Source organism: Atractosteus spatula, chromosome 3 (assembly GCF_055471065.1).
Source record: "Atractosteus spatula isolate fAtrSpa1 chromosome 3, fAtrSpa1.hap1, whole genome shotgun sequence".
Taxonomy (NCBI): domain Eukaryota; kingdom Metazoa; phylum Chordata; class Actinopteri; order Semionotiformes; family Lepisosteidae; genus Atractosteus; species Atractosteus spatula.
In genome coordinates, this window is record NC_142708.1 from 9,626,030 (window position 1) to 9,643,294 (window position 17,265).

The following is a 17,265-nucleotide window of genomic DNA, read 5'->3' on the forward strand; positions in this document are numbered from 1 at the left end:
TGTTCACTGTATGCGAACAACGCTCCTCTTTTCAGAACAGCTGTAAGATTCTGGATCGCTGGCATAGTGTAAAAATTGTTTTTTCGATTCATATTTTGTATTACAATTTTTTAGGTCCTCTAATATGAATGGTTTAACATTATTGTGATGGTCCAGACCAACTGTAATTGGAAGTTGATTTACACAAGTACCCAACAGGCTGCAGGCTTTGATCTGGTTTGAGCTTTTAATCATTCCTGGTAATGTGACATGTCTGAAACCTCTCCATGGCAGCTACAGAGAACAAGGAAGGATGTGTTAATTAAACCGACTCGCAGATGAGCTAGGCTATCTCACAAGTCTATTCTCCATTTGAGTATCACCCAGCTCTTCCTGTTCTGTCTTACTCGTTACAGTTTTATTAAGCTGTACCAGATTTTTCATGGCAAAGCTTATTCATTATTTGCTCATCTTTGCTGAAACTCTTACAACACTTTGGGGGGCGGAGGAGAAAATGGATGTGAAGGGAAGCTACTGACAAGATTCCCAGATTTTTCTGATGGGTGGAGTGTGCTGTATACCCACAAACACAGGCACACAGGAAGTGAACAGAACTTCTGTTTTCCTGTGTGGTGCCAATGAGGCTCCTTTGGAAATAGTTTGGCGACTGATTACAGACTGATAAATGTCTTTCTGATTTGCGAGAGGAGGGAAAGACATCAGATGTCCTTAGGACCTCAAGGCAGTTGGAACAGGAAATGTCTGGGATGAATTCAAATGATTTTATCTTGGAGAATAATTTGACCACTCTGTGTAAACATGGCTTTTTGTGTAAAGAAATTGTGGCTTTATTTACTTTGCGAACACTTCAATCCACATTCATTAACATGTCTTATTGCACACCATATTTCTGGTTTCTTTGAATAAAGAGAAAAATGGTCATTGCTTAGATTAATTTTTTTATTTTATCTTTAGTACATGTATATACAGTAGATATCCACAGTCGTATGTTGACTTATCCATATCTATCATGGTATGATAGCCTTGAAACACAACACCTTACTCTGAGGACACTACAGTTAGGCTTTCCCACAAATTGGACGCAGTTCGGGTAGACCTATAGGTGCCACTCTTTCCTCTGGATCACAACGGTCCAGATTGTCCAATGTCCCTGTTGCAAGTGTGCTATGGGTGAGATGTTAAGATGAGACCCTGATTAGGGGTGAAAAAAACCCCCAGTGTCCTGGCTAAGTGTCCTCTTCCTTCCTAATTTGGTTTGAAGTTGAGGGGGATTTTTTTAAATTCATTTCAGAGCCATTCCTGTTGCTTCCCTTCCTGCAGGTCAGTTCAATACACTCAGCTCTGTCGTGGGATGTTGTTATTCTTTAGTTCTTTTGCATGCAGATGAAACCCTTTAGAACTTTGCCAGTCAGGGCCTTCCTGTTCATTTTACCCAAAATGACAGGTTAAGCTCGAAAATTAGTGAGGATACAGCTCATGCATACCAAGACCCAGATAATCTGGACATCATCCGAGTACTGTTTAATATTTAACTACCTATCTGAACTTTATTTCCTTAATCTTGGACTTGTTTTCTTTTCTAATCCCAAGCTAAAAACCTGACCATCTGTTTTTCAGGACTTTGTGACTGGAGTGAATCAACCTTTTGGTATCTTATTGAAGCAGCACCTTGCATCTGCTGGTAACGAAATAAGGTCTATAAACATAATTTTTTTAAACCAAGCAAATGTGTTTCCTTTCCTAATTTTCTGGCCTTTACATCATTTCTTTGCTGTTGTATTTTTTTCCGCTTCTTTCATATCTTGGAAGTGTAACACTTTCAGTTCATCTCAGCATTGTTTTTTTCATTTTTATTTTATTACTGGTTCTGAAGCCCAAAATAAAACTATACATTTCTTGGATATATATACACAATATGCACCAGTATTCCTGAACCAGGATCAAACGTAATATTGAGATCAGTGTTTAGGGGGTATAAATCTGGTAGCATTTTAAATCCTTATTTTCTAAATTTCTTGAGTGGTGGAATTGACTTCCTTTGACCCAAACACCCATCTAATCATGTTAAAAGAGCCTCATGAAAGTGCCCATTGAGAGCGGTATTATCAACACTGTTGTTAAAAGAGATTGGATTTGTAGGGTTTCCTTTGTGTTATCTGAATGAACTCTGCTGGTAGTTTTGGGTAGCTTTTTACAGACTTTTTAAAAGAGCTAGTAGCACATACATTACAATGATCGTTGCTTGACGCTGAAAAACTGTCATCTATCTTTGAACAGCTGGTTTCTGCATGTCAACCAGTTACCACAGTATTAGTATTACACCAGTGTTTTCTCATAAAGGAAAACAGCTTGCATTTCCAAGGAAGTCTGTATTGTACATTTGGATGAGGATTTGTTTGTTAAAGCTACTACTTTGTTGCTTTAGTAAAAAGCAAATGGGCCAAAATAACACTGTGCTCAAAGATTTATGTATTTAACCCTAAATGCTAAATTTGTGTCAGTAAAGGAAGGAATGCAGCTCATTTCAGAAAAGACGGCTCAATGTTATATTCTGCCATTGTGATGGTTTTATTACAAATGGTAATCTTAATCCACAATTGGGGGCAAAAAGTAATATAATACAATTGAAACAGTCACTGCCTGAAACATGCTTGACAAAAAAATGGCTGTTAAAAATATTGAACTTTATTCCACCTAAAATGCACCTCGGACTGTGTGTAAAACCTGGTGTTAGCTACAGTTCTTATTCATGTTTTTCACAGACAAGAGGAAAAGACATTAACACTTCGAAACGCCAGATACATGGCCAATCAAGGGACCCCTTCCTCTAGCAGCGCTTTGTTGTGGAGAGAGCAACCGAGCCACATGGACCGACAGAACCCCTGCAGCACTTCGGGTGCAGCTCCTCTGGGCTGTGCCACCAGGCAGGATTCCCGGGGCAGTACGAGCTCCAGCTGGGACGCACTTGAAAGCCTGGGCCATGTTACCAGTTCACCTCCCCCACGGGGATCTTCTCCCAGTCTGCCGATGGGATTGGGAGGCAGGTTCCAAGGCAGGGCCCCAGAGCCCAAGCCAAGTTTCATAAGACAGAGCTCCTTGGACACCAACTCATCCGAAGAAACTCTCAAGGACGTCCAGATGGAGGCCTGTGGCCCACAGACAGCCGTGGCCCCAAAGACGACGTCCTTCCAAAAGGCGGAGCAGGTCCCGTCCTCCCCCCAAAGACGGGTCCGGCGCAGTCCCGTCGCAGGGGAGGTTAACAGCTCCTCTTCGGAAACAGAAACCCCCTTCTCCTCGCTGGCCCACCCCCTGCCCTCCCTGCGAATTTCGGAGTCTAATCTACAGTTCTCCCCCACTTCCGGTTTCCTGCAAGGCGACGACGAAGTCTTCCTTCAGGAGCCCGTGCGCGAGCCTTCCTCGCCAGCTCTGCCCTTCCAGCAGCCCGTGAAGGAGACGGAAATTACAGAAGACTTCCCCTACCCTCCTCCAGTAATAGCAGAGGAGCAGGGCGCCTTGGCTACACTCCCCCCCACAGCACTGCCACATCCTGACAGGTAACTCAGCCTGCGCAACTGCCGTCTCTGTATTCGTCTGTTCCCGGACTGCTCAGACACCAGCTTCTTTTTTTACCTTGTTTTGAGGATGTCGCAAAGTGGCCTGAGCAACGGTCAAAGCCGGTCCGTTTTCTGAAACGATGGCGCCGCCGCACAGCACTCAGATATATCAAGTGCAGTTTATTTACAGTGCTCCTCTTCCCCATGAGGAAAATGGGGAAAAAAAGGTTTACAAAAAAAACAGTTCTTAAAGCAGGAACAAAATGAAATCACCACAAAATCTCAAATGCGTAACCGTAAGAGAGGTGTTTGAACCATATTTTACACCTCCTTTTTTATTTAACGGTGTAGTCTGTAAGCTACTGTATGTTAAAGTTAACCTGTGCCTGAGGGATATCCTTCAAATAGGGTCTAAAAGCTTATTGTAATACAGTTTTTCTATTTGAACTTGATGTTTCTTTAGTTTTGACGGGGCCTCATTCTACAACTTTTTACAGAAGTGGGTGATGATTTCTCATTGAAACAAGATGTGATATAATGGGGTCTAAATTTTTACTTAAATTTTTTTTTTACTTTTTACTAAAAAACAATCTTCTGCTGGTTTTCTGAGTAAATAATGTCATAGACCCCCCCCCCCCCCACTGCAAAGCTGTTATTCAATATCTCTTTTAGTGGCAAATAGCGAACCCCACCTGCAATTCTCCTTCAGTCAGTTTGATATAATATAAATGATTCCATTTTAAGTTAAGTGACAAAAGAAATAATCAATTGCATAAACAACATTTCCTGGGGAACAGGCAAAATTCATTTATTTAAAGTATCGCTATATACTGTATTTTTTCATGTGTTGAAAAAAATCATATTTTATTAGTTTGTGTAACTATATGTATTTAAATCTCTGTGTAGAACCGAGAGTCTTAAAGGAAAGGACTTTCCTGGAGTGACAGAAAGGAAATTGTCCTCTAGCTCGACACTAAACTGCCCTTCTGACAGCACATCCAAGGTCAGCCCGGATGCTGCGATTTCGATATGCGAGGAGGGGCCCAGGCCACCAGCAGACATTGGCAATGAGAGTGGAGGTTTGGTGGCAGATGAAGACCTCTGCAGCTCTGATGAGGACCTTGAGACAGACTCTCCCCTGCTTGGCAAGCAGGAGAAGTCTCCCGAGGAGCTGAGGTCAGAGCTGTTAGCCAAGGAGATTGTCTCCAAGGACAAGTCTCTGGCCCACATCCTTGACACCTCCGCCATGAAGACCACCATGGACCTGATGGAAGACATCTTCCCCACAAGCAGCCTGATGCAGCAGCAGGCTCACAGTCGGAGAACCGGGAGGATGGTCTGGAGATCTTCAGCAGAGGGTGATGAGTAAGTCTAAGTGGGCTTCTGTTGTTTATTGTGTTAAGGAATTGTCAGTGATGTAGCACTGGGAGCCACAGACACATACAGTTTCTATACATTTATAATAATTTGAGGTGTTGAGTGAGGAGTTGCGTCAGCAATGGAGCTACAAAGGAACAAGAAGAGATTACTTCCATGTTGAAAAGGAAGAAAGAACAATAATGTATCTGGGTAAGATGATACAGCAGGCACAGTACGATATGGGTCACGATACAGCAGGCCACAGTACAATATGGATCACAATACAGCAGACTACAGTACGATATGGGTCACGATACAGCAGGCCACATCATGATATGGGTCACGATACAGCAGGCACAGTACAATATGGATCACGATACAGCAGACTACAGTACGATATGGGTCACGATACAGCAGGCACAGTACAATATGGGTCACGATACAGCAGGCACAGTACGATATGGGTCACGATATAGCAGGAATAGTACGATATGGATCACGATACACCAGACCACAGTACAATATGGATCACGATACAGCAGGCACAGTACGATATGGGTCATGATACAGCAGGCACAGTACGATATGGATCACAATACACCAGACCACAGTACGATATGGATCACGATACAGCAGGCACAGTACGATATGGGTCACGATACAGCAGGTACAGTATGATATGGGTCACGATATAGCAGGAACAGTACGATATGGGTCACGATACAGCAGGCACAGTACTATATGGGTCACGATACACCAGACCACAGTACGATATGGGTCACGATACAGCAGGCACAGTACGATATGGGTCATGTTACACCAGACCACAGTACGATATGGGTCACGATACAGCAGGCACAGTACGATATGGGTCATGTTACACCAGACCACAGTACGATATGGATCACGATACACCAGACCACAGTACAATATGGGTCACGATACACCAGACCACAGTATGATATGGGTCACGATACACCAGACCACAGTACCACGTGACAATTGTGATAATATTATTTGTGTGTTTCTTCAGAAAAATTAATGTCATATAATATTGTTGTTTCCAATCCATGGCTTTTGCAATTATTGATTCACAGAGATGAGACAAATACTTACTTTAATATCTTTAAACTATCCTTATTCCATAACAGCAATTCTCTAAAATGTACTGATTCATTCATCCTTGAAAAAAACATTATTTTAATAAATTAACTAATTTTAGGAACAATATGTCAGCTGATATTTCGCCAATTACATTCATTGAGCTTTACAGATAAAATCGCCCTGTTTTGATACCATTGCCATTTTTAAAACCCATAACATTTCCGTGTTCAGATGTCAAACATTTTATGTAATTATATTTTTCCAAGAAATGTAATAGCATTTACACAGAATGAACATCGAATACTGGGGGAAAACTAAAGAAATATATTAAGAAGTATGATGTAATGACCCCTACCTCATACAAGTGGTTAGGAATGTGAAATGCAAAGGCTAATGAATAGCGCCATCTATTAGTTGACTTAAGTATTGCAGCTGTTGTTTTCAACAGAATGACGTTCTCCGAAGATGTAATCGGTGAATGAACAAGTTGAGGATAATTCTGCTCGGAAAAGTAGAAAGAATAAACATTGTGGAGGTTTCTTTGTGTAGAGGAGAGATGGAGAGCATGGAGTGTAGCAGTAAAAGGGGTGGGGGAAAACCAAGCTGTAAGAACGGGGAGAGCAGGAGAAGAGGGTACAAGGGAGATCTGACGGACTCCAGGGGCAATGTGGAAAGCAGCATTCTGTAAATACAGTTGTAGGCAAAACTTTAGGAGCTCCTGGGCAAATTGCATGTTTCGCTGAATCTCTAAGTGAAAAGACGTTAACACAACCTCTGCAGGGTACAAACCTTAACATGACGTATTTCTGCACATTTTAACGCACAATTACTATTTTAGTTGCTTAATTAAACAGATTGAAAAAAATGAAACATTGAATGTGGCATGTGCGAAAGATTGGACACCATGTCAGTCTGTACGTAGTAACACCTCCTTTGGCAGAAATCACAAGCCTCCAAACGTTTCTTGTAGCCAGCTGAGAGTCTTTCTTTTCTTGCTTTAGGAGTTGTTTTCCCACTCTTCCTTGCAGAACTCTTGTAGCTCATAAATCTTCTTAGGTCTTCCTGCATGCACAGCATGTTTGAGATCTCCCCACAGATTAGCAATAATATTCAAGTCTGGCGATTGTGAGTGCTATTCCAAAACCTTCATCTTTCATTCCTGTAAGTACTTCATGCTTGATTTTGAGGTGTGTTTTGGACAGTTGTCTTGCTGAAATCTCACACCTCTTTTCAGCTTCAATTTCTTCACTGCCTCAAGGAGATTAGGTTCAAGGATTTGATGACGTGTAGTTGAATCTATTCTTCCTTCCACCCGCACAATATTTCCTGTGCCACTGGCTGCCGCACAGCCCCAAAGCATAATAGAGATACCCTCACGATTAACGGTTGGCAAGGTGTCTTCTTCAAATGCTTCATCTGTTTTTCTCCAAACAAATGCGTATCTTTTGTGGTTGTGGCCAAAAAGTTCAATTTTTGTTTCATCAGTCCTCTGCACTTTGTTCCAAAGTTTCTGGCTTATCTAAGTATTGTTTTGCATACTTCAGGCTTCATTTAAGGCCTAACGAGACAATCAAGTTTTGAGGCCTTAAAAAAAGTATTAATGAACCAACTGGAAGGGTGCCCCTTCTGTACATGCCACATGCACTGTTTTATTTCTTTCAATCTGTTAAACTCAGCACATAAATAGTAATTGAGCATTAAAATGTGCAGAAATATGTCATGTTTAAGTTTGTACCCTGCAGAGGTTGTGTTAACTTCTTTTCACTTAGAGATTCAGTTAAACACGCGATTTGACCAAGGGTGCCCAAACTTCTGCATACAACTGTAAGTGGACAGATGAGAGAGAGACTCTTTGCTTCTGATGTTGCTCCAGTACTGGAGTTTACGAATCACTGTGTGAAAAGATACAGACAGAAAGGCCAGTGTAATGGTCGGGGGAGAGAGAGGGAACTAATAGCTTGATGAACTCTTTGATGTTCACTTCTCTGACTTGTCCCCTGAAAGTATCAGCCAGTCTCTGGCCTGTTTTGTCAGTGGACAAAACAGGGATCCTCCTGTAGGCCATGAACTATAAGACATGATGCCCTCTGGGTCACCCTGAAACTGCCGGAGGAGCCATGTACAGACTCCTCCATAGGTATTGGGAAAGTAAAGTCAAAACTCTTATTTTTGCTTTAGACTCACTGTGTTCATCTAGAATGTTTGTGTTGCACTTGAAACACTTGCAGCCTGTTTCTCCAAACGCTGATTCAGTCCATATGCCAGTTTTCTCAAACGGGCAAATGTCAGGTATAGGGCTATAGTCACTGCCAGCGGTGTTTTCTTTGGTGTGGTTGGGGGAGACAGTATTAAACAAATTGAAGCAAATTAAACAAAGCAAATTGAAGAGGCAGCAAGACAGGCGTCCTCATTTAGCAGACGGTGTTGCGAGGTGTGCTGTCACAATTGTTTTGTATGTCTTGCTCGTGTTGCCACAAGAAACGTCGTTTCTTATGAAATGAACCCAAAAAATGAGCTGAGGACCAGCTCGGCTCTGGCAAAAAAAAAACGGTGTAAAAACGAGCCCTAGAGTGTCGTGTTTTTTGTGTTCTTTTATATATAACTTAAACACGGTTAAATATAACAAGGATATGCGTTTTAACTTCACTTTTACTAAAACCGTTATAATGTGTTTACAGCTCAGCTACAGTAAATGCTAACTTTCTAGCTTACTCTAGGGAGTGTCTCACAATTACTAGACTAACTGAAACATAAGGGAGTGTGTTAAAACTACCTATCATGACATGGAGAGTGCGACAGAGGGTGCAAGTTGCCTCTGTTTCTCTTCAGGAGAGAGGAAGAGGAGTCTGCTGCGGGAGAGGAGAGGAGTGCGGCACCCTCTTCCGAGCTGGGCAGGCGGCTGGAGACTGATCTGGACGAGCTGAATCCGGACAGCACGGCAGATGTCAATCAAAAGAAGGTCTTGACCCTCTTGTCTTTTCTGTCATACTGTCGCCCAGTACAGGGACTACGCCAGGAACGGAACAAGAGCTTTATCCTTCGCTATGGCACTGGTTGTTGAGTTCAGCAGTCCTTTCACACACCCCCAAAACAAATTTAAATAAAAATCCTCTAGGTCATAAATGACAGAATTCCCGAATCATACTGATTTTCTTATTTTCTTGTAGAAGACTTAAAAAAAAAAGAGCTCCCAATTTGAGCGTTTGTAAGGACTGTTTTTAGAAACCGTCCTTGATTAATTCTGTAGTGCTATTCAAACCGACGGGTCCATTTGTAAATGGATATCCATGACAGATTTGATCATTATACTAATTTTCTTAACGCTCTCGGAAGACTGAATGATAGCTTCCAGTTTGTCTCGGTGTTTTTTTAAGTTATTACGGATTGCATTTTTCGACACCGTTGGTTAATTCTGTAGCGCGAATACAAAAAAAAAGACGTTTTCTTCTGTAAAAACACCACCTTACATTTTCCCTTTAGTGGTTGTGAGGGCTGTTTTCAGAAACCGCGCTAACGGCCTCCGTTTAAAACGCTCGATTAAAAAACAACAACAACGGATGTGTTTTTCTGTAGGTGGAGCTCATGGGCTTCATCGCGCAGCATCTGGAGGCCCTGCGCGGCGCGAAGGAGAGCCTGTCGGCGGAGCAGAAGAGGATCAGCGGGCTGGGCAGCACCATGGAGGTCCTGGTGCAGGACCGGTGCAAGCCCAACGAGTGCGACAAGTACCGGATGTTCATCGGGGACCTGGACAAGGTGGTGAACCTGCTGCTGTCCCTGTCGGGCCGGCTGGCTCGGGTGGAGAACGCCCTGAGCGCCGTGGGCCGGCAGGCCAGCGCCGAGGAGCGGGTAAGGAGACGGGAGCCGGCTCTCTCTTTTACTAAAATAAAAGTTTTAAGAAAGAGGCAGGTGCATTCCCTCAGGTTGCGTCTGCTGGCGCGGCGCAGTGCGGTCCGGAGGCCTCGACCCGTTTGGTTGTGTTCGCCATTTTCACCGGAGCCCGCGTTTGCGTGTTCGACAGCCGTGGGAAAACCCAAAATGGCCGACAACAGTGGCGTCGGACGTGAAGGAGCAGAAGTCGTAGATTGTGAAGGAGCAGGTTCATTGCGTGCTGAAAGGTAAAGAAAGGGAACGCACACGTTTTGGCCGTGGAGCCTTCTCCGGGTTTCTTCTCTTTTTCTTTCGTCAGGGAATAAACTTGTACCGGTTCCTGTGCAGCCTACGCACGCTGACGCAGCTCCCTACTTGAACGTCTCATATTGTGGGCATGGCAGACAAAATCGCGAACCCGCAGTTAGTTTCTTAAACCCAGCATGGCACTGCACATATCACAGGTTCTCATTCATTTCGAGTATTTGGCTCTATAACCTTATGGTCTAGCATGAGCACGGTAGCCAGTGTTACGTGATTTCTGCATTGGGGGAAGCTCTTGAAAGTTCAATTAGGAACATCAAAGAGGACATTGAAAAGACCACAGGCGCCGGACAAGTGTACACATTTCAGCAAGGCACAGGTTTGACTCAAAGTTGCGCAATTTAGAAGTGCACAAGTTGTTATCAGTAGAGATAAGTTTTACATATTTCAGAAGAGGACAACGTCTAAACCAGTGTCCATAGTTCAGAATAGCAGAAGCTTTGAATACGTGCACACACTGTAGGAGAGGACAAGTTCTAGTGGACACAGTCCAATTGCCCTTTTCATTCCTTGGTTCTCTCTCCACCATAATTGAGAAAGAGATATATGAACTCACGTTTCCTCATTGCACTGTATCCTCTGGGAGACTCTGTTAATTCCGCTGAAAGTCAAATGTCTCCTACTGAAGCATTGTTGTGTCATATTTGATAAAACCAAATAGTTCTTGGTAAATACTTAAGTTTGTGTGTGTTAGTAATTCAATAGAAAATTGAGCATGTCTCAGACACAATTTCTGCAATATTTTATCATCTATTTACTCAATCGCGACCCCCAGTGTCTGAATTGCCTGTTTCATGATGGGTAGCAGAGGTAGCTTCTCAATGACTTGCAAAACAATTTTAAAACGATTTGATCTTTCGTAGTTTGCAACAAATTCAAATTTGACCTGTTTAAATACACTGAAAGATTCCTACCTGTTGACAGTTCACCTTCATTCATTTGTAAGAATTACACAGGGTTCCAAAAACCCTACTATTCGGTAAGAAATCCTTGTGAAATGTTTTTAACAGATGGAAGCAACACAGATAAATCGTTTTCAACTTGGAGATTTATTACATATCATACACCAGTGTGTCAGGTCTCGGTTGAGTATTTTGTGTATATTTGACAGTGTAAGTGGTAATCTTAAAATACAGTTTAATCGAATTTCACAACGTTGCAAGTGTGAGATGTTTCATTGTTAATCACGATAAAAGATTTTTTTTTAATTTACACTAACATGAATCAAAAAACACAGCTGCTTCTGCCTGTGAGCACTCCTACGTAAGAAGAATGATTTTTTAATTAGGATTAGGGCATCTGTTCTACAGAAAATATTTTTCTTAGTATATTATAGATACAAAGTGGCTTAACACTTTATTAAATACTTGCAGGACAATGGCTTACTGTATAAATTCGTAACTTTCAAAATTAAATACATGAGATAGTCAGTAGAGGGCAGAAGACATTCAGTTTTACTAGGGGCCCTAGGTTTCAGAGAAACTTCAGAGTTCAGTGTAATGCATCAGCTCTTCGTCACTTTCTCTCAATATCCTTCCCCCAAATGCAAAATGTTCATTGTTTTTTTTTCTTTAATGGTACAAAATGTCCACTTTGGACTCGATTCACTTTGAGTATGTTAGGCTGAGGTCTCCCCAGACAGAGGGCTGTTAAATTAGTACACAGTACACAGCCTGCTCTGTTAATCATCAGATGTTTGTGCCGCACAGATGGGAACTCAGCACCCCCCCTCCCCCCCGTCAAAAAAGCATGTTTTGAAACTGGGTTACATTCCTCTGGTCAGGACTGACACGGAAGGGAACGGGGATGAAACTGACAATGGCAGAGGTGCTCTAGGGAGGCAGGGAGCCACAGCACAGTCCAGTCAAGGTTTGCGATGAGTTTAATTGTCACAAAAATGGCCATTTCCAGAGAACACTAAAGGGGAGACACACACCTGATGTATTTCCCACAGTACCCTGAATATAGCAGTGTTACATAGAGTCATATAGTCCGAGTCCAGCCATGTTATTGCCAAGGATGGGCGTTTAAGAGTCTGCATTCCACTTATGGTCCAGTGGCTCTTCCTGATGATGTCAGCCGGGCTTTCAGCTATTCCCGGGGTGTCATGTACAGCAGCAGGTGTGTGTTCAAAGTTCCCTCAAGCCCGGTTAGGAGACGTGGCCCCAGCATTTCTAGAGTGCGATGGGCCCAGCTGTTCCGAGGGCCGGGAGCCGCGCGGTGTTGGCGGTGTTTGACGGGGGGTGCTGTGTGGCGGCTGTTTTGGCAGGAGGCCCTGCGGCAGAAGAGGAAGGCGCTGTGCTCGCAGCACGAGGACGCCCGCGAGCTGAAGGAGAACCTGGACCGGCGCGAGCGGGTGGTGCTGGACATCCTGGGAGGATACCTGAGCCCCCGGCAGCTCCGCGGCTACCAGCGCTTCGTCAGGACGAAGTCCGCCCTCCTCATCAAGCAGCGGGAGCTGGACGACAAGATCCGGCTGGGGGAGGAGCAGCTGCAGTGCCTGATGGACAGCCTGCCCGCTCCCTGCGCCCCCAGAGCCGCAGCCCCCTGTTTACCCACCACCGTCACCTCACTGTAGCGCCTCGGCCCCGCTGGGTTTAAGAAGACAGAGCACCCAGCCAGCCCAGCGCTAGCGCTGCGGGCCGGCACTGGGAAATGACGGGTGCAGAAATGTCTGAGGATGGCGCCCCCCTGTGGGGGATGAGAGTAAATTCCTTCCCGTTTCACGTGCGCCGTTTTGGAGACAGATGTGATGAGATGGGGGTCTCTGCTTCTAACTTGGAGGGAGAAATAATTCGCCTGAGATCACTCTTAAAGGACATCTATGTAGCTATGAAGGGCTGCACTGCTCTCTTTCCTCTGTATTAAGTTTCTTTTTTCCCCTCATATCCTGATTGTTGTTGACTGTATTATAACAAATGTTAGAGTGGGGCTGCCCTGTGTGAGACGTGAGGACTTCCCACCCACTGTCGTGTTCCTGGTTTGGAGTAAAACCACACACAAGGGCTGAATTCGGCATTAGCAGTCCCCCAGGTCACGATCTGTCACGTTTTCCTCATTGTTACTGAAGACCTTCTGGGGTGTGAAAACTGTTTTCTGACAGGCTAGGGTGGGAAAGAAACAGACGGAAAAAAGAAATGTTAACACTAAACTGAAGGAAAAAAGAAATGTTAACACTCACACAGCTGTACTTTTTTTATTATAGGGGACATACCCCCTTGTGAAAAAACGTCTTGCAAAGAGGAGACCATTTTTTCAAAAACACTAAATTGCAAATACTGAAAGTTGAAAATGTATCCTTAAACCTTTACTGCTAGCGAGATGGTTTATTTACTGATATTTTCCGGGATGATAGATTTCCAGATGCTCCAGGGTTTTTTTAGTAGGTCAGGTCAAGAAGGGTTTCTGCGTGTACCAGCTGTGCTGGCAGTGATGATAACCGTCAGTCAGACTTGTTTTTCTTGGCCAAGTAGCAGGAAAACCCTGATACATGTTTAACACGTTACCCTTTACTGTACTTGAACGTTTTCACTGGGGGCCTAGAACAAAGTTTTCGCCCACACTAAATGTACTGTAGCTCCACATTCATACTGAAGACGAAATACGTGCAGTAAAGGATGCTGTCAAAAACAGAAATGGTGGATCCAAACTGAAGACTATAATAGACTCTCCATGTGTCCCTTGGTAACAGGAGAGAGGAATGCAGGAACGGGAGTCAGAAGGAGGTAGCGCTTTCTGTTGGTGTGTTTCCTGACATATTTTATCACTTGAAAACGTTCTTACCAGTTATCAATTTTCTTACTTTAGAAGAAGAGTTGGTTGTTTTAATTTAGTCTCTAAAAATGCTCAGTAGCTTCAACAATATCAGAAGATTACTGCGTTAATTATTTATATATATTTTTATGCAAGTTGCTGTATATACTGTATGCTAACCTTTCTTGATTCTAATGCTGTAAGTAGAAAAAAGATCTAATTTTGTATTTTGTGAAAGAAAAAAAGGTTCTGTAAAATGTGAGAAATTGGAGAACAGGATTTGCTTTTGGAAAGGAAAGGCTGTTTTCAGCTTCTCTGCTTGCAGAGAGATGATAAGGGTTTCATTTTTGAGAGTCTGGGACTAATGAAGATGTTCTGGCTTACAAAGGGCACGCTAATGCCTGGCAAGTTTCATACACTGTTGTATAAACTGTTCAATCTGATATTTCTAAACTGAAAATCAGGTTTCAGGAAGGTTTAACTTGTCTCCCATACCCTTTTAACTGTCCACATAATGTTCAGTTTTATTTGAGCAGAGGAGTTATGTTTTGGAGTTAAGCCAGTATCTCGTGATCAGTCCTGACACTGTAAACTTCCTTGACCAACTCCTGAAGCATTTAAAAGGAGTTCCTTATGGGAAACATTATAGTTCTAGATAAATCATTTACTCACAAGCATTCTTCCATTTAAATTGTACAGAGATCTTCGCAAAACACGCTTCCATTTTAATTTTACAGAGGTATGATTCTTAAAATATCACGATTGTTCAGCTACTGAAGGTGTTGAAACAATGTATTTAATAGGTTAGAAAAGAGGGCGTAAAGCATGGAGTTTTATCTGGGGAAAAAAGGCAAATATTTTGAAAAAGACAAAAAGCCCCTTTCTAACCCATAAAAAGGCTGGTGCTCCTCTTCACATGTGTCGAAAACCTGTTGTATGACCATATGAGTCAAGAGTCTTTGCAATATTCTCTCCACCAAACTGTGCAATGAACAGTTCAGGTTAATGGCTGTAATTGAAATGTTCAATTTTTAAGCACATCATTTTGCCAAATATAAGTTTACATGACATTTTGTTTGTGTTTTTTCCTCCCCAAATCGTTTATCCCTGCACACAGCTTCGTTTCTATCTGCAGAAGAAAAGCTTTTGGATTTATGAGCAGGATGGACTGAATGTTCTCCTCCAGTTCATCGCCTCTATTCTTCTTGTCTTTCTCACATGACACACTGTAACTCTTGCCTGCTGAGATGTAGCCTGTGTGGTGTTCTCAGTCTGTGCGGTGAAGTTTGGGGGGTTTAGGCATGTAGTGCTTTATAGTAAGGATTATTGCAAAGCTGCCTACATTTGAAGCTACTCGGTTCAGTTATTATACGGCCATGATCACACCCCAAAATAATTCAAAACTTTTCCTTTGCATGAAAGCTTTTAAAAGCTTGTTGTTATAGGTAAGAGAAGACTCAGCTGTCTGAAAAACCCAAGATTGGTCAGAATTGCAGCCCAGGAATTATTTCAGACCTCAATACATAATCACCCTTATTTTTTTCCTAGTTGGGGGAAAAAAAATAAAGCTCATTATAAGAATATTATTAAAGAGGGACATCTTAATCTGTTTTATGAGCCCTTTAGGTATTGTGTTTAGTGAGAGACAGCTGGCGTCTCTAAATTTCAAAACATTGACAAGGCTAAAGTGCATGCCTTCAGCAGGGACCAGCAGAGTGACTGAATACTGAATAATAAATATGGAAGATGCTGCAGAAGACTATTAAAATCTAATTTTTAAAAAAAAGAATTCTTAGAAAACTGCCATTGCTGGTCATTATGCTGTTTAGCAGGAACAGAAAAGACTGACGTCAGAGTGTTTCCTGTTTAAATCTTTGGAAGTGTTTTATCCCTGCAGATAGGATAATTTGCTAGAACAACCACTTACCGATAAACATGAAAATATCTCTGCTGACACGTTTAGCAGCCCATGAGCTAACTCAAAGCAGTGTTAACCCATCTTAGCGAAGCATAGACTTATGGTCAGTTAAGACATGTCCTTCTTTTGACGTCTTACTTGCCAGCAGTAAACTAGTAAAAATACTGATTGTGCCTTCACCTTCGTTGCTATTAATCTAATTGGTTTAAGGTGGATTTGTGTCAGCTTTGTGCTACACCTAGGAAATTTATTAAAAACAACAATTTCATTAAAAACTGGTTTAGTATTCAGAAACACCTTAAAATCATTTTCTTGACATTTGCAGGCAGTCGGGTCTACTCCAACACCTGGTGCCAAAGAAAAAAGCCTTCCACAACAATAATCAAAATTTGTTTTTGTGTCTTCTGTTGAGCAGTGCATTTATTAACATTTAATTGAGTTTAAGCATGTACTTTCCAAAGTAAACTACAGATTTTTTTTTCATTCATTCTGAAGGCTTAATTTATTAAAATGCTTGAATGTAAATTACAATCACAAATGCATTTGTGCTTGGGAAATCAGTTTTTTTTATATTCAGTTAACTGCAAATATTATCATATCCCAGAATATTTTAAGTAGGTGCCAGAAATTGTGGATTTCTTTAGACATGTTAAGTTAAATGAGCTGAAATAATGGAGATGCAAAAAATGTAAGAATTGAGCAGCAAAAGACTTCCAATAGCAGCACTGCAACGTCAGTGAGAATAAGGACTTCAAATATTATAACTTAAAAGTAGAAAAAAGAAAACAAGCAAGCAAGTACCGGTCCTGCTTTATGAAAATGCATATTACTGAAATAAAGGAATTATCCCATTTTTTCATAGCACATACCAGTGCATGCAGCTTTTCATCCATCCATTTCCTAACAACTTTTTCTAATTCAGGGCTGCAGGGGAGCCAGAGCCTATTTTATGACAATTTTATGCTTAGTGTTTTGCCACAGTAGAGTAATTGCGTCAAGTTTAATATTGTAGTGCACTGTTTATTAGGCTACACATAAATAGAGGTCAATACCAATAATACAATATTTACAGATTTTGTTACCCAGACTTTGTAAGAAGGATCACAAACTCCACCCGTGTATTATTCACAATTGGCCTTAATATTACAGCAGTTAGAATTTTGCATCGTTACGGTGATCGTTAAAAATATGCTCCTGCAGTGCAGTGGCTCAGCAACATGGTCTGCAACAGTGTTGCACGCTGTGATGGGTACTGGCGCCAATGCGAAAAACTCAAATTGAACGCATTCCGCAAATAACATGAATGTGTGTTTGAAAACTAAGAAACTTCACCGCAATTTTCCTGTATTTTTGAGGCAACCATGGCAAGCTTTTTACCTGTGGATG

The 17,265-nt window shown here is 42.1% G+C and overlaps 1 protein-coding gene across 4 annotated transcripts in view; it reads left to right on the forward strand.

The window, feature by feature from the left end:
• shroom3 (shroom family member 3) overlaps positions 1 to 15,031 on the forward strand; it is an 81,023-nt gene extending 65,992 nt beyond the window's left edge. For all 4 annotated transcript variants that reach the window (XM_088911597.1, XM_088911598.1, XM_088911600.1 and 1 more), the window contains 6 exons: positions 1,618 to 1,694; positions 2,763 to 3,554; positions 4,461 to 4,919; positions 8,847 to 8,976; positions 9,591 to 9,863; positions 12,478 to 15,031. In XM_088911597.1, the coding sequence (XP_088767723.1) occupies positions 1,618 to 1,694; positions 2,763 to 3,554; positions 4,461 to 4,919; positions 8,847 to 8,976; positions 9,591 to 9,863; positions 12,478 to 12,786 (2,040 nt within the window). In that variant the 3' untranslated portion in view covers positions 12,787 to 15,031. The remainder of the gene's footprint in view (positions 1 to 1,617; positions 1,695 to 2,762; positions 3,555 to 4,460; positions 4,920 to 8,846; positions 8,977 to 9,590; positions 9,864 to 12,477) is intronic.
• The last annotated feature ends 2,234 nt before the right edge of the window (positions 15,032 to 17,265 follow it).